Source organism: Cibotium barometz, chromosome 4 (genome assembly GCF_041138505.1).
Source record: "Cibotium barometz isolate CiBa-2024 chromosome 4, ASM4113850v1, whole genome shotgun sequence".
NCBI classification, from domain to species: Eukaryota; Viridiplantae; Streptophyta; class Polypodiopsida; order Cyatheales; family Cibotiaceae; genus Cibotium; species Cibotium barometz.
The window spans coordinates 7,889,659-7,906,777 of NC_141049.1; the positions used below are offsets into that span (position 1 = coordinate 7,889,659).

General features: G+C 41.5%; 2 protein-coding genes across 5 annotated transcripts in view; one reads left to right on the plus strand and one right to left on the minus strand.

Moving 5' to 3' along the window:
* LOC147638848 (ABC transporter A family member 11-like) overlaps positions 1 to 13,793 on the minus strand; it is a 103,366-nt gene extending 89,573 nt beyond the window's left edge. For 3 of the 4 annotated variants that reach the window (XM_086785131.1, XM_086785139.1, XM_086785127.1), the window contains exon 1: positions 13,331 to 13,793. In XM_086785131.1, coding sequence (XP_086641257.1) covers positions 13,331 to 13,723 — 393 coding nt within the window. In that variant the 5' untranslated portion in view covers positions 13,724 to 13,793. The remainder of the gene's footprint in view (positions 1 to 13,330) is intronic. The other variant, XM_086785147.1, reaches the window with a different exon arrangement.
* LOC147638849 (uncharacterized) lies at positions 1,459 to 10,752 on the plus strand. Its single transcript, XM_086785159.1, has 2 exons — positions 1,459 to 1,739; positions 10,573 to 10,752. Exons 1-2 carry the CDS (start codon positions 1,491 to 1,493, stop codon positions 10,660 to 10,662), a joined length of 339 nt encoding a protein of 112 aa, XP_086641285.1. The 5' UTR covers positions 1,459 to 1,490; the 3' UTR covers positions 10,663 to 10,752.
* Positions 13,794 to 17,119: the final 3,326 nt, after the last annotated feature.

The following is a 17,119-nucleotide window of genomic DNA, read 5'->3' on the forward strand; positions in this document are numbered from 1 at the left end:
GCCCCTCGTAAGCCCCCATTCAAACGGTCACTACCACATAGGTATTGTTATGGAAATATATTTTAAGCCCTCTTAAAAATATTATTCTACCCTCTTAGATAATTCAGGGACGCTTGGATTATCTTTGTGTCATGCCAAATTATGTTAATATCATGGATGATGCCATTATAAATATTAATACGTTTGGTGGATATTGATGTATGTTTGGGGTCTCCAATGTTTGTTTTAGTTGGTTTGTATGGAAAGATGATTCTCGAGTTACTTACGCCTGACAAACATGTGTATGGCTGTGGTTTGTATACTTCTAGAATATTTGTTTCATCAATTTATTGTTAGTTATTTTATAGATGAAGAGGATTTCGAAGATTGAGGAGAAATTGCACAAATTTATTACTTGGCACGCCATTTTTGTAAACAAGCTTTGTATATACATGTGCTAGCTTGTGCACATTTTGATTTATTTGGAAAGCCTTTATTTATCAAGCATAGACTTGATCTTTAATAATTTTTGTAAAGCGTGATATGCTTTAAACCCTAGCCCCAGTTTATGGGCACTCTATTTTGAGCATAAGAGAGTGTCGTACAAGAAAAGCACCTTTTTGTATTTTTGGAGACTATGGTCTAATTTGGAATAAAGTATCTCATTAAATACTCGTGTGGAGGAATAGATCACATACATGAGGGGGGATGATTGCACCCAACCTTGGAGTTGTGCTTTGTGAGCTAAGTATTTTCTTGTGTTATTTGTGTTTTACTCAATTATTGAATATATGGAGCATGTAGTATTTGATGAATTATTTGAATTAAATCAATCCTTGCAAAGTTTCTTTAAAACTCTTTTTTTCTAGAAAATTAGATGCATGATAATGGTATTAGAGCCACATCTAGGAAGATGGAGACAAGAATTGAAAGCTTAAAAGCTTGATTCAAAGGTTTGAAGAGTTGCACTCTATTAGGTTTGAAGAGTTGCACTCTATTATTGAAGGGGCATAGACCAAAGGATAAAAAAGGGGTGGCAAACCACTCTCCATAAAACCATGAAACCACCTTCTTCTTCAAAAGTGGTTTTTCCAAATTCATACGCCTCACCTTGATCCAACCGTATGGATTGAAGCAGCTTTTGAAGGAGGTTTGGGACCCAAAATCCAATTACTAAACCACTGCAGCAAGAAGAATTCTATAATGGAGGGTTCTAGATCTTCCATAAATCAATTTGGAGAATAAGCAGGCTGATTTTTCTTTTTCTTTTTAAAATAAATAAATAAAAGCTAGAAAAAAGAGCAATGTAGGAAATTCATTACTGGACTTAAATCTACCATTAGAAATGACGTTAATATGTTTCATCCACATAACCTTAGTTTTGTTATGGACCTTGCTTTAAACTCAAAACCTAAAACGTCTATATCTAGAGATTTCAGGCTGTAGGATAAATCTTTTTTACAAAGTCTACTAAATCTTATTTCCCTTCTAGTACTTTTAATAAATCCAAGATGCAAAAGGATAAAGATGTGATTAAAGGAGATACTCAGAAGGACAACAACAACAAACCCTCGAATGGTCAACCAAAGAATCGAATCTTCAGATGTTACAAATATCACAAGAAGGAAGGACATTTCGCGCAAGACTGTCCTAACAAAAAGAAGAATTCGACATCGATGGCTCGACTCAACGTTATTGAAGAAGATGAAGATGTTCTTTCAAGCAAGAGGATAACTCTGATCCCGACTATTCAGATGAAGGTAAGTTTTTAATTCATGCTTTATTGAGAATTCAAGGCTTTATTGTGTCTCATGATCCTTTCATCTCTAAGTTCTCTAATTGCTTCATAGATGATTTACCACCTAAGTTACCAAGATTGTGTCGAGAAGACCATAGAATTGAGATAATTCCTGATAACTCACCGCTCCTATAGAGTCAACATGCTTGAGAAAAAGGAGATTCAAAGACAAGTTGAAGAACTATTAGAGAAAGAATTGATTAGACCCAACAATTCTTCATTCGGTACTCCAGTTCTTCTCGTTAAAAAGAAGAATGGAACATATCGACTATGTATCGATTATCGTGCACTAAACAAGATTACCGTCAAGAATCGATATCCGATACCTCGAGTGGATGACTTGCTAGATAAGCTCCACAGATTGACCTAAAGTCTGGTTATTATCAGATTCAAATGAACAAAGGAGATATCTTCAAGACTGCCTTCAGAACCCAAACTAGTCATTATGAGTTTTTAGATATGCCATTCGGTTTGACTAATGCTCCGGCTACTTTCAACAGAATGATGAAATAGACTATTCATGAAATATTAAAATTTTATTGTAGTGTTTTTGGATGATATCTTAGTTTTCAGTAAGAATCGTCAAGAGCACGAACAACATTTAGAAAAAGTGTTCTCATTTCTTCAAGAGAATCAGCTCTATGTCAATTCTGAAAAGAGCAAATTCTTTCAAGAAGAAATTGAATATCTAGGACACATTGTTTCTGCTGATGGTATTCGAGTAGACCCCAAAAAGATCGAAAGCGTTGCTAATTGACCTAGACCACGTGATATTCACGAACTCCGATCTTTCCTTGGATTATGTAGCTACTACAAGAGGTTCGTTAGAAATTTTGCATACATTGCACATCCTTTGACCTAACTTCTTAAGAAAACTAGACATTTTGATTGGACTAGTAGACATGATCATTCCTTTGCTGAACTTAAGAAAGCATTGACCCATGCACCAATTCTTACAGTACCAAATTTTCAACGACCATTCTTTGTTGTAGTTACTGATGCAAGTGGGCAAGGCTTTGATACTGTTCATATGCAAGATAGACATCCAATTGCCTATGAAAGTCGTAAGCTTAAACCAGTAGAAAGAAATTATAGTACATATGACAAAGAATTTTTTTTCCAGAAAGGAGACTTCTATTAAGTATGAAAAAATTTTACAAAATGGAGATTTCACAGCAAGCAAGGTGAAGATCTCAACCAATCAGGAACCCTGTGCTGCCAATAGGGTCCCGAATGAGAGGATGTGAAAAAGATACCAATGTCCCACTCTCTCATAAACTACCCGCGCTTCCTCTCCGCAGCTCTCGAAGATCCCTTGATTCTGGCCCAGGTAGCCATAATGGTGTGAATAATATCACTCTAAATCCTGCAAAGACACTGAGAAACAAGAACGGGAGTATCCTCAATGGCCTCAGTGCATCTAGCCTTCCAGATATTCCAAGGTGAGATGCTAGCAATAATCTCCCAAAAACTGTCTAACCTCTATGTCGGAGATACAAAGTGTGAAAGTGGCAAATCCTGAAGACAACACTGCCAAGCAACTCCTTGCCTAACCATAATGGCCAAGCTCCTATGAGTCCCCTCGAATCTCAACTGAGGCCCAGACTGTGTCAACCAAATGATAGAACCAAAAGAAATGATAGCATCCCTCTTAATCCTACCAAAGAGGGGTGCAATCGCAGACCAAACCCTCTGTGCTTCCCTGCATTCCCATAAACAATGGTAAACTGACTCCGAAACTACTCCACATCTAGGGCATGCTGGGCAAGCACCAATAACAGACCTCCATTGATTGGTGGCCAGACCACCATGAAGGGAAACCCAGATAAAGGAGGAAATATGTAGCTTCCTATAAGAATGCAACAATCTCTGCCAAAATACCCTCTGAATGTCAAACAAAATGCCGTAAGACTCCCAATGGGGTCTAAGAGTAGGGACACTCTAAATGTGTCCCAAGATACGATGTCTGGCATTCCGCACCGTATAACTGAAAAAAGGCATGCTTTTCAAAGGGTTATAAGCATCCTTCCACTCGTATTAATACTGATAACAATAATGAATTGCTTTGAGGTTCAGAGGATTATAATTTATTTTATGTGGTTGCAAGGATGATTGATCCTCTCTGCTAAGTACAAGCTCGTTTGTGCATGTAGACATGTTGCACAAGCACCTCCTTTATAGTTGTCCTTCCGCTCTCTATCTTGAAGTCTTTGATTCTACCCTTCCATGACGTTATGAAAATGTTCTTGCTACTTGTATGTTTTCGCTTTCTTGGTTTGCATAAGCACCCAGGTTCCCTTGGTTATTTGAACTTGTGTCCATTGGTTCTGTTCATTGACTGTGTTGGAGATAAGTACAGAAAACACTGATGATCTAGGTCTCCTTGGCCTTTGAAGTGTTTCGTCAATGTCCTCCGATGATGCAGGGTATGACCGCCATGATATGAACCAATGGTTTATATAGCCATTGTTTAGAAAATATACAGAACTGAAAGATTAGAGTAGAAGGATGAAGGAAAGCAGTGCGCAGCTGGGAGAATGAAGAGAGCAAAACAAGAAGAAGAATACATATGAAGGTAGTTCACTTTAAAATTTCCCTCCTCCGACAAGTAAAGACAAGATATTGAGGATGAAAAATTCTCCATCTGTACTTGGGCAGGCATCTTCAATGCAATTTCTGACAGATTCTCCAAAAAAGTTATATATTTAAGACCACTAACCGGGGTCCCAATGCAAATGTCTGAGAGGGCAGCCACCATACAACCAAAGGCTAACACTCTGTGATCATCCCTGGGGGGGTAGGGGGGTCAACAAAGACGTGCTTCCCTAACCTACCAACAACTTTGACTGGAAGAATCTGGGGGCCCTCAATAAGGTCCTGCACATCACATCTCTCTAGCTGCCATCCATCATATACAGAAAAAAAGACCGGTACATTATCCTCCCTAGGCAAGGAGAGACCCATAACCTGAAGAGGGACACCTGTCCCAAAAAAAACCCCAAACCAAGAATGATGACGACCTTCCAAAAAAGATCCAGTAATCCAGTGGTTGGGAATGGCTGCATCAATCTATGCAATCCTCCGGCTAGAGCCTCTCAAATGCTGCGTGAAATCCAATCTCTGCACCTTGGTGAGGCTCTGAAGCCTCTTCCAAGCCAGCACTGTGGGGCATAGGGTCTCCCAACCAACCCAAAGAATATGCATAGCTGCCCCAAGAGGCCTACCATGCACATCTAAGATCAAATCATTCCATAGAATGGGCTACCGGTTAGCTTCCTCCACTAAACGCGGGGGGATGTTTTCCAAAAAACTCCTCAAGCAGTCCCAGGCCCGTAGGAGGGACCTAACCAAGGGGGATGAAGGGGATCGGTGAATTGCATCCGAAAAAAAAAAGCGTGAGCTGAGAGTCCAGTCACCTCCACAAACAGGGACACACTTCGTGATCTGCTGCATGAGAAAGTCCTTCCACAGCTCAGTGCCTGGAAGAAAGCCCCTAACAACAAGCTTACAGAGCAAAGCTTTACATTGCACCTCAGGGTCAATGATATTCAACTTTCTACTTAGGCCTGATAATGGTTTCCCAAGCAACTCTGGCCCTGGTGTGTGCATTTCCATCAAGCTCTGACCAAAGAAAGTTCCGAATAAGACGACGAAGCTAGCCAATGCAGCCTTTATGAAAAATCCAGCATGAAGCAATAAACCAAGCCGTGGCTAGCAAAACTTGGTTAACCACCAAATCTCTAGAGGCCAAGTTTAGCTTCCTCCTACTCCAGTGATGAAGTTTGCTTTTAATGCTTAAGAACACTGGAACAATGTCACCAATTGGCCGACCATTTGGTCCATCTGCAGTTTTTGCGTCTTGTTCACCTGAGGCCAGGCCGGTGTCTCATGTGAAGAGGCCAATATTTTGCTGACATGGACGGGAGCCAGACTGGTGCCACCCGTGTGTTAGCAGGATGGTGTCGTATGGACGGGAGCCAGATTGGTGCCACCCGTGTATGACCTGGACTGTGTTCGACCCATAGGATTGTCACGCCATGGAAGAGCCAGTATTCGTGCCGTGTTTTGCCTATGGGACTGTCACACCATAGGGAAACTCGTGCCTAGAACTGTGTCTTACCTATGGGACTGTCACTCCATAGGAAGACCAGGTTTTTATGTTTTTACGTCGTGCCAGTTTTGTGCCGACAGATATTTTGTACTTGTTTCATGAACGGGAGATATGTCCATGTTACTTTTTGCACATGCACACATGTTCTGCATGTTTGAAACTGTTTTCGCATGGCTTGTATTTTTGTGTTTGCCTGCTTGACGTGTTACTTACTGAGCGGGGACGCCTGCCAGTGAGTCGTGAAGTCTACTTTGTCTTCTGACGAGTTTTAGTGCATGTGAACAGGTGGTAAGTATATGACACATGTTATTTTAATATTTCATATTCTAACCTTTTGTTTTATAAGGTTAAATAGTGGGCACCCCCTTTGGGCACCCACTTAGGGGCCAAGGTGGGGAGCCCCACTTAAGTGTGTGTGGGGGTGGGTGCATGGGCACCTACCCAACCCACCTTGGAACTGGCCACCCACATGTAATCGTGGGGAGCCAGCCAAGTACCATGTGTTAACTCCACCTTAAGTTTTATAAAAAAACCCATGGAGCATTGTATTTGTTAAATACTCCCAATAAATATATCATATATTGAGGGGGGGTCGGCCCGTTCCGGCCGCAGTGCTGGTGTCCATCTTTCCATTTCATTTCATTTCAATTTCAAGTTGTATTAAGTTGTCCATTTCAAATTGTGGTTTTAAAGTTGTGCTATTACGCGTGTGGGTGTCCAACGGAGTCTTTCCCACTTGACGGGATCGGTTTCAAACTGTTGTGCAGGGGAGATGTCAACGCCCACCTGACAACCAAGGTATCTGGTAGAGCATCCTCTCTCAATCCAAGTAAAACCAACATATGTACCCCAATCTGCAAGAGGAGAATTACTGATCCAAAAACCAACTGATTTATGCCAATTGATAGTAGCTCATGTTGTCAAACAAAAGGCCTCCAAGGCTGTCCAGATAACGTGGTGCCCAATAACATGAGGCATAAGAGATGCTACCACTGAAATGCAAACACCCCCTCTAGTCCCAACAGCCAAGGACCAGAAGGTGTGGCCAGAAAGCATCTTACCAGTTTTGCCACACTGAGATCTATCCAATTTGTGTTCTTGCAACAAAAGTATATCCATAGACCCTCCTGTAACAGCAAGGTGAAGCTGGTCCTTCAAAAGGCGCTTCCTACCACGGGTGGGAATCCCTCCAAGGCCCTAAACATTCCATGAGACGATTCTCATTAAAGAGAAGAGGGTTTGACCCTCTTCTAAGAAAACGAGGCCTTGGAGGGAATCCCTCCAAGGCCCTAAACATTCCATGAGACGATTCTCATTAAAGAGAAGAGGGTTTGACCCTCGATCTAAGAAAACGATGGGCAGCTTGAGGACGCCTCTCATAATGCTGGAGGATGGGATAATCCATGGGGCAAAGTCCACTAACATGCCCTTGTCCAAGGCCCTGCATAGTACCTGCATATGTACGAGAAACCTACATATGTCCGAGGCCCTGCACAGTACCTGCATATGTACGAGAAACCTATGCACCCTGCGGGGCATCAAGGGCAATGGCATCATGCTGAAAATCTTGCAATACATGATCCCCACTGCGCTGAACATCCTGCATATCGCCCCCTCCAAGTAGAGAGGACTCAACAAAATCATCCTGATATGATATATCATCTCCCTACAAAGCTACATGAGCTGATACATCCCTCTGCCCAGAAACATCATCTATCTGAGGTACAAGATCCGAGGAGGTCTTCCCATCAATCGCAGCAGGGGGGTGGGCGTGACAGACAGCTCGCCACACCTAGCGGACTATTGGATGGGAAGGATCCAAGGGAGGTGGCGCCTGAGAAGCACGCTTGTGAGGCCTCCTACGACCCCGAGCCTGAGGGCAATCTCGAGCAAAGTGACCCTGTTGGTGATAGACCCGGCACTGATCGGGTTTACCTGCAATCTCCATACATTGCTTCAAAGGACCACTAGGGCCCAGAAGCAAAACATAGTCCTCAAAGACCTCACTGTCACGGGCAAGAACCATGACCCTGGGGACAGCATCTGTCGAGGCAGTGACCACCTGGGCAGAAGATGTTGGCAAGGCATGGAAGGGGGACACTTGAAGAACCAACCCAAAGGCGGACCCCATGGCATCTAGCATAGACCAATATGCACGAGGAAGACCTGGGAATCTAAGAGTAATTGGGAAACGGTTCCGATCTTCCTCAACAGGGTCAAAATAGCTAGAGTAGGGAAGAAAAAAAACCTTCCTCGGGCCTAATGAGGCTGCGTCCTTAGAATCAAAATCCACTTGAAAGAAACTCTTCCAAGTAGCCTAACATCTCAAAAGTGTGGAGCGATGTCGAAAGGCAAAGCCACCAAGACCCAATCCCGAGCCTAGAGACGGGAAGGGTGAGGTCCAAAGATTCTGGCAATGAGGGTGGTTTTGGAGTCTTTCTCAATTTTAGCGAAGAGGACCGCGAACTCAGCTTCGAAAAAACAATGGTTCGCCCAGACGAGGGAGAATGATTAGCCATGATGCTAATCAAAGAAAAAGGTCGATTTGAACCCGGATGAGGAGCAATCTGAACCAAGGGGAAGAGGCAGGTAAGGAGGCGGAGGAAAGGAAGGGAGGGTGGAAAAGGAAAAGCAAAAAGAAAAGGGAAGCAAGGGGGAGGGGAAGATGGCTGGACACACAGGCGAAGTTGGGCGGGGGAAGGACGGCACAACAAGGGCTGCGCAAAGGCATGAGGCAGAGGAAGGAGGGGAGACGAATCAGCGCAGCGGGAGGAAGAAGGGCGGGCAGAGGCAGGGGCGAACAGTGGTGGAGGAAGGATGAGGGCGAAACAGGCACAGAGGCGGAGGGGTGCAGGCCAAGGTTCGAGGAGCTAAGCGATCTCAGTGCTTGAGAATTTTTCAATCAGGGAAGGAAGTTTTGATATGACAAAGAATTAGATGCGGTTGTTCATACTTTAAGACTTTGGAAACATTATTTAATGGGATCTGAATTCTTAATCAACACAGACCGGCAAAGCATTCGCTCGTCATTTGTTGACCCAACCACTGATCTCTGATCGATATATCAAATGAGCTTCATTTATCCAAAGTTTTCAACCCATGATTCAATATCAACCAAGCAAAGAAAATGTTGTGGTAGATGCTTTAAGTAGACGTCCTAGTGTTCACAACATTTCTGTTATTCAAAGTGAACCATTGAGTCCTATGAGAGAGAATCCTATGATATGGATCCAAATTTTACTGAAGTTTGGACTAAGCTTAGAGACAATAATTGAAACCCTATTGGTAATTATTCATACCATGATGCTATGGACTTCATTACAGGTTTGCCTACTACATCAAGTCATAATGATATGATTTAGAGATGATAGTTGACCACTTGAGTAAGCAACCATATTTCTTACCTTGTAAGAAAACTTTTTCTCAACAAGCCGCGAATATGTTTATCAAACAAATCTTTGTACATCACGGATTGCCAAAAGTCATAGTTTCTGACAGAGACTCGAGATTTTGTAGTAACTTTGGATCACTCTTTTCTCCAACTTAGACACTAAAGTAGATTTTTTCACAGCTTTCCATCTGGAAACGAATGGACAAATTGAGGTTACTAATAGTACTATACTCAGAGCCTATGTCGCCCAACAAACTAATTTATGGGATGAGTACATTCATTTTCTCCGGTTTGCTTACAATAATACTCCTCATTCAGCTATTGGTCGAGCACCTTTCAAAATTGTGTACGGAAAACCTTTACCTATTCTGACAACTAGACTTTCCCACAAAATCAAAACCACTGATCTATTCACTATCAATTTTAGTAGCATTTTTAATGATGTAAAACATTCTATTGCTCATGCTCAAGAAAAATATGTTAAGAAAGCATATCGTAAACGTAAAGCCATATCTTTTGAACTTGGAGATTATGTACTTTTGAGAATTGAAAAGCGTGGACTTAAGAGTGTTGAAAAATTCCCAACTGTTAGGCTTGTTCCAAGATTTTATATGAACCTTTTAAGGTGATTCACAAAATTAATGATGTTGTATATAAACTTGAATTACCTTCTCATTAGCAAATTCATAATGTATTTCATGTTAGCTTGTTAAAACCTTTCAAAGGATCACTTCCCACTCATCCAGTGTATGAAGAACCACCTCTTATTGAAGGTAAGGAAGAAGTTTTACTCCTAGACACTATCATTGATCATCAAATTACATCAACTCAAACTAGAAACCAATATAGCAAATATTTAGTAACTTTCTAAAATCATCCTCATGAAGATGCAAGATGGGTGCTTGAGAAATATTTTCATACTTTTCCTAAGATCCTTCGTTCTTTTCAACAAACCGACAATTGAGGGAAATTGCAAACTCAAGCAAGAGGGAATGTTATGGGAATATATTTTAAGCTCTTAAAAATATTATGCTATCCTCTTAGATAATTCGGGGACGCTTGGATTATCTTTGCGTTAAGCCAAATTATGTTAATATCATGGGTGATGCCATTATAAATGTTAATACGTTTAGTGAATATTGATGTATGTTTGGGGTCTCCAATGTTTGTTTCAGTTGGTTTGTACGGAGGAGTGATTCCCGAGTTACTTACGCCTAGCAAATATGTGTGTGGCTATCATTTGTATACTCATGGAATATTTGTTTCACCAATTTATTGCTGGATATTTTATAGGTTAAGAGGATTCTGAAGATTGAGGAGAAATTACACAAATTTAATACTTGGAACATCATTTTTGAAAACAAGCTTTGTATATACATGTAATAGCTTGTGCACATTTTAATTTATTTGGAAAGCCTTAATTTATCAAGCATAGACTTGATCTTTAATGATTTTTGTAAAGTGTGATATGCTTTAAACCCTAGCCTCAATTTATGGACACTCTATTTTAAGTGTAAGAGAGTGTCGTGCAAGAAAATGATCTTTTTGTATTTTTAGAAGCTATGGCCTAATTTGGAATAAAGTATCTTGTAAATACTCGTGTGGGGAAATAGGCCATATATATGAAGGATGATTGCACCCAACCTTGGAGTCGTGCTTTGTGAGCTAAGTATTTTCTTATGATATTTGTGTTTTACTCATTTATTGAATATGTGGAGCATGTGGTATGTGATGAATTATTTGAATTGAATCAATCCTTGCAAAGTTTCTTTAAAACTCTATTTTAAAAAAAATTAGATCCATGAGAGGTATATAATCCTACAGATCTCCTCTTAGTGATAGTGTGAACATGTACAAGGTAGCAAGTCACTCTCCAAATGGGGGTAAGCCTAAAGCTTTGCGAAAAGCTTCAAACGCCTTCATAAACAGATTTGCAATGCTGTCATGTGTGGGACAATAGATCAAGCTCATCTCCCCTACATGTAACCTCTCTGATGAATCTTTATATACTTGGTGCGAGCATGGAAAAGTGGATTCCTTAAATGGTGGTCTCCCCACCAATCAATGGAGATCGGTTTTCGATGTAGCACCTTCCTGCCCTAGGTATGTGGCAGATTCTCAGACTATACAACATTGTTTATGGGGATGCAGCACTACACAGCAGATTTGGGGCTTTGTAGCTCAACTTATGGGCAAATTGAGTGGCCAAGCCATGCATGTGACTTGGGGGCAGTTGCTTGGCTCTCCCAGTCCGGTCCGCAGCTATTTTATGAGGACAGTGGTACAGATTCTGCTATTTTCATTCGTAGAGGTATTGCCCAACATGGTTTATTACAGGACGTCCCTCACTCTGATTATACACCTCCCGGACAGAGGATTGACACCAGTTGGGAGATTGTTGCCAGTATTACAACATGGCAGATCTGGAGAGCTAGATGCACGGAGGCTATTGAGGGTGTCCAAATTTTTAGGTCTGAGTGTATTAATACTATATGGGGTAATATCATCCATACTCTTATGGCTACTTGGGCTCGTATTCAAGGGTCCTCTCGTTCTGCGCAGGCAAAGCATGTGATATTTATGCAGGAGTAGGACCATGGCATTTTCTTTTCCTCTAGTCCCACAGGTCTTTCATGGCATCATGATGCTCCTCAATGGTTGAAATCACCTTACATATTTCTATTCTTTTCCGGCTTATAGCTGTGATTGTTGTATGTCTTTTTCATACTTAATAGAAGTCTCTTTCTGAAAAAAAAAAAGTGGATTCCTTACCACAGCCATAGCACTATGATTGTGAGCAATGAGAATGGGAGTGGGTGTCTACTGACACCACAAAGATCTGGCATCAATCTCCTCAACCATACACACTCTACTATGGTAGTGAAAGCTACTCTGTACTCAGCTTCACAAAATGAGATGGCCGTAGTTGGTTGCTTTTTGCTCAACGAGGATATACATAAGCTACCAAGGAAAAAGGAAGTCCCACTTGTGGACACTGAGGTGTCATAATCACCAGCCCAATCTGAATCAGGGCAGCCCTATTTTATGAGAATGATGGGAGCAGCTTATCACTATTTCCCACCCATCTCTGCATCCATGATTACAATGGCCACTAATTCAGTTCGACCATGGGAGCCCAAGACGCGCAATGCGAGCTCATCTACAGCTTGGCACATCTGGCATGCTTGTTGCAACGAGACCATTGATGGAGTGACTACACCTATGGAGACCATCCAAGCCATATGAGTGGTTCTCATTCACACCCTGAGTGGGCACTTCAAGCACTTCACCGGTGAGTCGGACTGCATGCAGGAGAGGTGAGAGACATTCTTTCATGCTTGGATGCCCGGACCCTTCCTAGAAAGGACGGAGGAGTTTCATGGCATTATAGGCCCCCAGTGTGGCTTTCCTCCCTTCCCCCTCTGATGTAGCCTCCCTCTGAGAGCGGCCAGCCATGGAGGGAGCTTCCCTTTTCATGTCTTTTGTATATATTGTGACTGCATTTTTTGCAGTGCACGCTGCCACTCTAGCAGGCTTCTTCTTGAACTAATGAAAGGATCTTCTCTTGAAAAAAAAAAAAAAAAGGTTTTGAAAAGCCGGCCTCCCAATCCCGGCCACTAGATGGGAAACTCAGCCAATCATTAGTAAGCATCTGCCTGGAATTGCACCAGCCACTGTCATCAGGCTCTAGCCCAAGCGCTGTTGGCCCAGGCTGGCAATGTGCAGGTCCTCAGTTCAAACCCTGCCATTGAATCTCTCAACATAAATTAAAAGGTGCCCTCATTCTACAATGCCGCATTTAAATTATTGACAGGCCACAGGCAGGTTATGTATGCTCAGCAGGACTCGCAAAACCAACTACCTGCCTGGTGGACGATGTGTACGCTCAGCAGGACCCACGAAACCAGCTACCTGCCTGGTACCCGCGGGCACCCTCCCGAGCAGGGATCAAGTTTGTATACACCCTTAATTATTATGTCATGTATATTTAATGAAGCACATTCACATGGTCCTGCCTCTGGCACAGTGCAAGAAAGGAGATTCGGAGTACCTTGCTTGGGGGAATGGGACGGCCGGGGTTGTTTTGCATGATCTGGTCGATGATGAACACGACATTGGAGCTAGAGTTACCGCTCCAGACGAAATCGTAGCAGGGGCTTTTGATGAAGAAGCCGGATTCGCAAGGGGGGATGGGCGTCACGGCGAAGGAAGGGGGGTCCGGAAGATCCTTGAAGGCAGTGGTAGTCCTGCGCCTGCTCTTGATGGACCTGTCCACGCCAAAGATGAGCATGATGAAGAAGAAGGAGGAGGTGAGGTGCAGGGCCGTGGGCACCCTCCGCCGCAGAGACAACAGCAGGTTCTTGCGTAGCAGCGCCCGGAACTGCTGCAGGAGTAGCCTTCCGCCCATCAGCTTGTTGCTCGCGATGGACGACGTAGGCTCCATGCACGCTCTCAATTTTTGCTAACTGTCACAAGGTGCCTCGGACATTCGTTGCCACGTAGTGATTCTTACGAAATGTTTCAAAATAATACCTCTAAAATATTAATTTGAAGGTAGGGAAAAAAAAACCTTCAGCTCTTGAAAATTTTATTTGAAAAATGCTTTTTTTATACGTGAGATGAAGGTTGTACATTGGTTAGAATTAACTAGAATGCTTGGGTACCCTTATCCTCTTGATTGCTTGCACCTGTGCGTTATCAATGTACTTTAAAAGAACGTGTGTCCTTTCGTTCACGTATAAACATCTTTCCAGAAGCGCTTGAATGAAGGTGGACACTGCAACCCATACCATTTCTATAGCATGTCTTGTTCGTATGCATGTCTTTCTCAAGTTTATATGAACAGCTTTTAGAGCTCGAACGAGCATGAACATCAAGCCTATGATTATATTCAACGTGAGGAATTGTTGGATATCGACAGAGATCTTAGAGTATATCGCAAGGTAAATAATTCCAAATTTATTATCACATTTGAATCTAAGTTACATGTCATTCATCAAGTCATAGGATTTTTGTCCTCGTTTGTGTGAGTGAAGTTTTTTAAAAAAACCGTATATAAAGTATGGCGGGGAGTTGGCACAATCTTCTCCCCGAAATTTAATAAACATTAGAGAATGTGCCCTTCCCCCATTTTCCAAATAGCACTTTCGATATCGAAAGTGGACCAAAACACCTTTAATGCTGAAAGCGGCCATTAGTCCTACGTATTGATTCATGATACAAAACTCATTTTCAAATAAAGGAAATATCTTGAAAAGACCTTGCTCAAATGTGTTGTGGCTGGTGAAATTTGACTTGCTCCTCGAAGTTTCGACTGTGGGGAGTTGTGATGTCTCATCAAGTTTGCAATGGTTTACATTGTTGTGAATGTGAATATGGTGTATATTATGCTTACTTGTTTGGAACAATGTATTCACATATGTATTTGTTTGTGGAAGCCTGTGAAAGTACCACACACGTTTATGGATTATCATGTGGGTGTTATTTGTGGGATACATCACATGAAGGCAATCATCCAAGACCTTAACCCCTCTAGCTGAATATGGGTGATTGGAGTGTTCATGCTTCTAGGATGGGTGATGAGAACAATAGAAGCGAATCCTTGGATTATTTGGCACTTGTGTTGAGATGGATGGGAGATACATTAGGCTCCTCTAGTAATCACATTGGTGCAAGAGTGTTCGAGCTCATTAGTGCCTTATGATATGTGACATGTTACATGGGGACATGATATTTACATGTTATGGTAAGAACTGTATGATGTATATTTTTTTGAAAGGATTGTTTTTCAAAGGATTCTGTGCATGAACTTATTTTTAAGTGGTATGTGTGAGTTAAATGGCGATTTTAATTATGGGTAGATGAGTTCACACAAGCTCCATAGGTCTAATGTGGTGGATAGAAGACTAGGACCATGGGATTGAATGAGGCTAATAAGATTGAATGAGGCTAAGCCTATGAATCTGGTTGAAGTAGAAAAAGGAGTAAACACTAGGGAAAGTGGATGGTTGAGTAGTGGACCCGAGTTGTGGGTACTTTCCAATAATTAAAAATTTATGTTGTTTGAACGAGAGAAACCAAGGGATGAGTAGTTCAGTGGCAATCGTAACCAGGGATAGAAGAACTGCTTTCATAATTGAGGAGTCAGATCATCTTGTTGAGCCTCAGGGAACCGCTTGATGTGACTTGCTTATGAGAATTATGAAGGAAAAACACCTAGAGAAATCATTCACCATTCTTGTGTAAGGATTGTTCTAGTCAAACTTAGAGGTGTGATGGAATAGCCAAGCCTTAGGACATTATAATATGAGGCCATGAGTGAGTCACTCTACTTTCGTGTGATTTCGTTGCCCTAGATAGAGGGGTAGGGGGTCTCACAATTGGTATCAGAGCCAGGTTTAGATGATGCTAGATATATTTTTATCGTATGGTACACAACCTGAAACTGAAACTTATAGTATTTTACTAGGGTTTTCTTTTAGATGGAGTAGAAGATGGCGAGATCGTATCTATGTGGAGTCCTTGAGTTATCTTTGGGGGGCGACATGATAGCCTTCGCTTTCGAGTACCTTCTTTCCTCAACTCATTGTGCAAATCGAGTCGCCTTGGCCCAACACTTTAAGAGCCTCTACTTTCTGACCACTACTGATCGAAGATATAGGTAGTGCTAGAGATGGTGAATCATTGGCACCCTATAGCCATGAAGAGTGATTGACGATGAACATTTCCCTTACAAATGATCCTTATTCGACGAGATGATGTGAGAGGGCTAGTTCTCTACAAATTTGGCAAGATCTTAGAGTTCATAAATTGATGTATAGGACTCTTAGACATTATATTCCTTAACATATGATCATGTGACTACTAGAGCTAAGCCTCCGATTGAGTTTACTATGAGAGCTAGGCTTGGTCATTGATGAACTCTTTCAATTTACTAAGGTAATAAAACATATGTTACTTTGTCTTTTGTTTGAATCTTATATTTTTGAGTAATGTTGTGTAAAATAAAAAATGCAGTATGGCCTAGAACTTGTCTTCTTCCATGGAAGGAAAAAGCGATCGGAGTTGCATTTGAGCATTTAGCCAGTGATAGAGCGATGGTTGGGAATTTCTATCTCAATTTGACTAGCCATATCAATTGCTATTCATGTGGCGTCACCAATGGAACGAGGATGAACAAAAGTTTATTGTGGTGATAGACATACACTATCTTCCATATTATGCCTGGAATCTGAGCTTGGCCATGATTATGAAGAGTATACATTTTATAAAGGAGTATACAATTTATGGCAAAAGTCTTAGATGAGTATTTAGCCATGCTTAATCATCTTAATCTATATCCCCCTCATAGAAAATTTGTAATTGTAGGTCAATACCATTGTTTTAAGATTTTTGTATCCCTCCTTGGCAATGTAATTAATATTTTGAGGAAATAAAAGACTTTTTTTTGTTATATAATCATTATCAAGATTTTGATTCAAGAAGATTCTTTTCTTTCAAAGGAATCATGAGGCATCGCACAAAATGTCATACTCAAGATTGACGCATTGATAAGAATGTCAGAGGTACTCCATAGGTCTTAGTGACAAGGATCATTTTGAGGTGAGGCTAACAATCTCGGTAGAGAGACAATTTTGAATTAAATCAATTCCATGGATTAGTACTTTGATATTGCAATAGGGTACAATGACAAAAGCATCCTCAGCTTGGCTCTTGCCAGGCTAAAGATTACTAGTGTTGCTTAGAATAGTTGGAGAAACCACATTGAATCTAACCATCTAAATAAAGACAAACTCAGATATGAATACATGAAAGCTTACCTCCATTAGAGGAGAAGATG

What these genes read in the sequence shown, in the direction of transcription:
- LOC147638849 (XM_086785159.1), top strand. Translation starts at nt 1,491, where the DNA reads ATGCAAAAGGATAAAGATGTGATTAAAGGAGATACTCAGAAGGACAAC. An exon ending in TCCCGACTATTCAGATGAAG is followed by an intron (nt 1,740 to 10,572) that starts GTAAGTTTTTAA and finishes GATATTTTATAG; the next exon opens with GTTAAGAGGATTCTGAAGAT.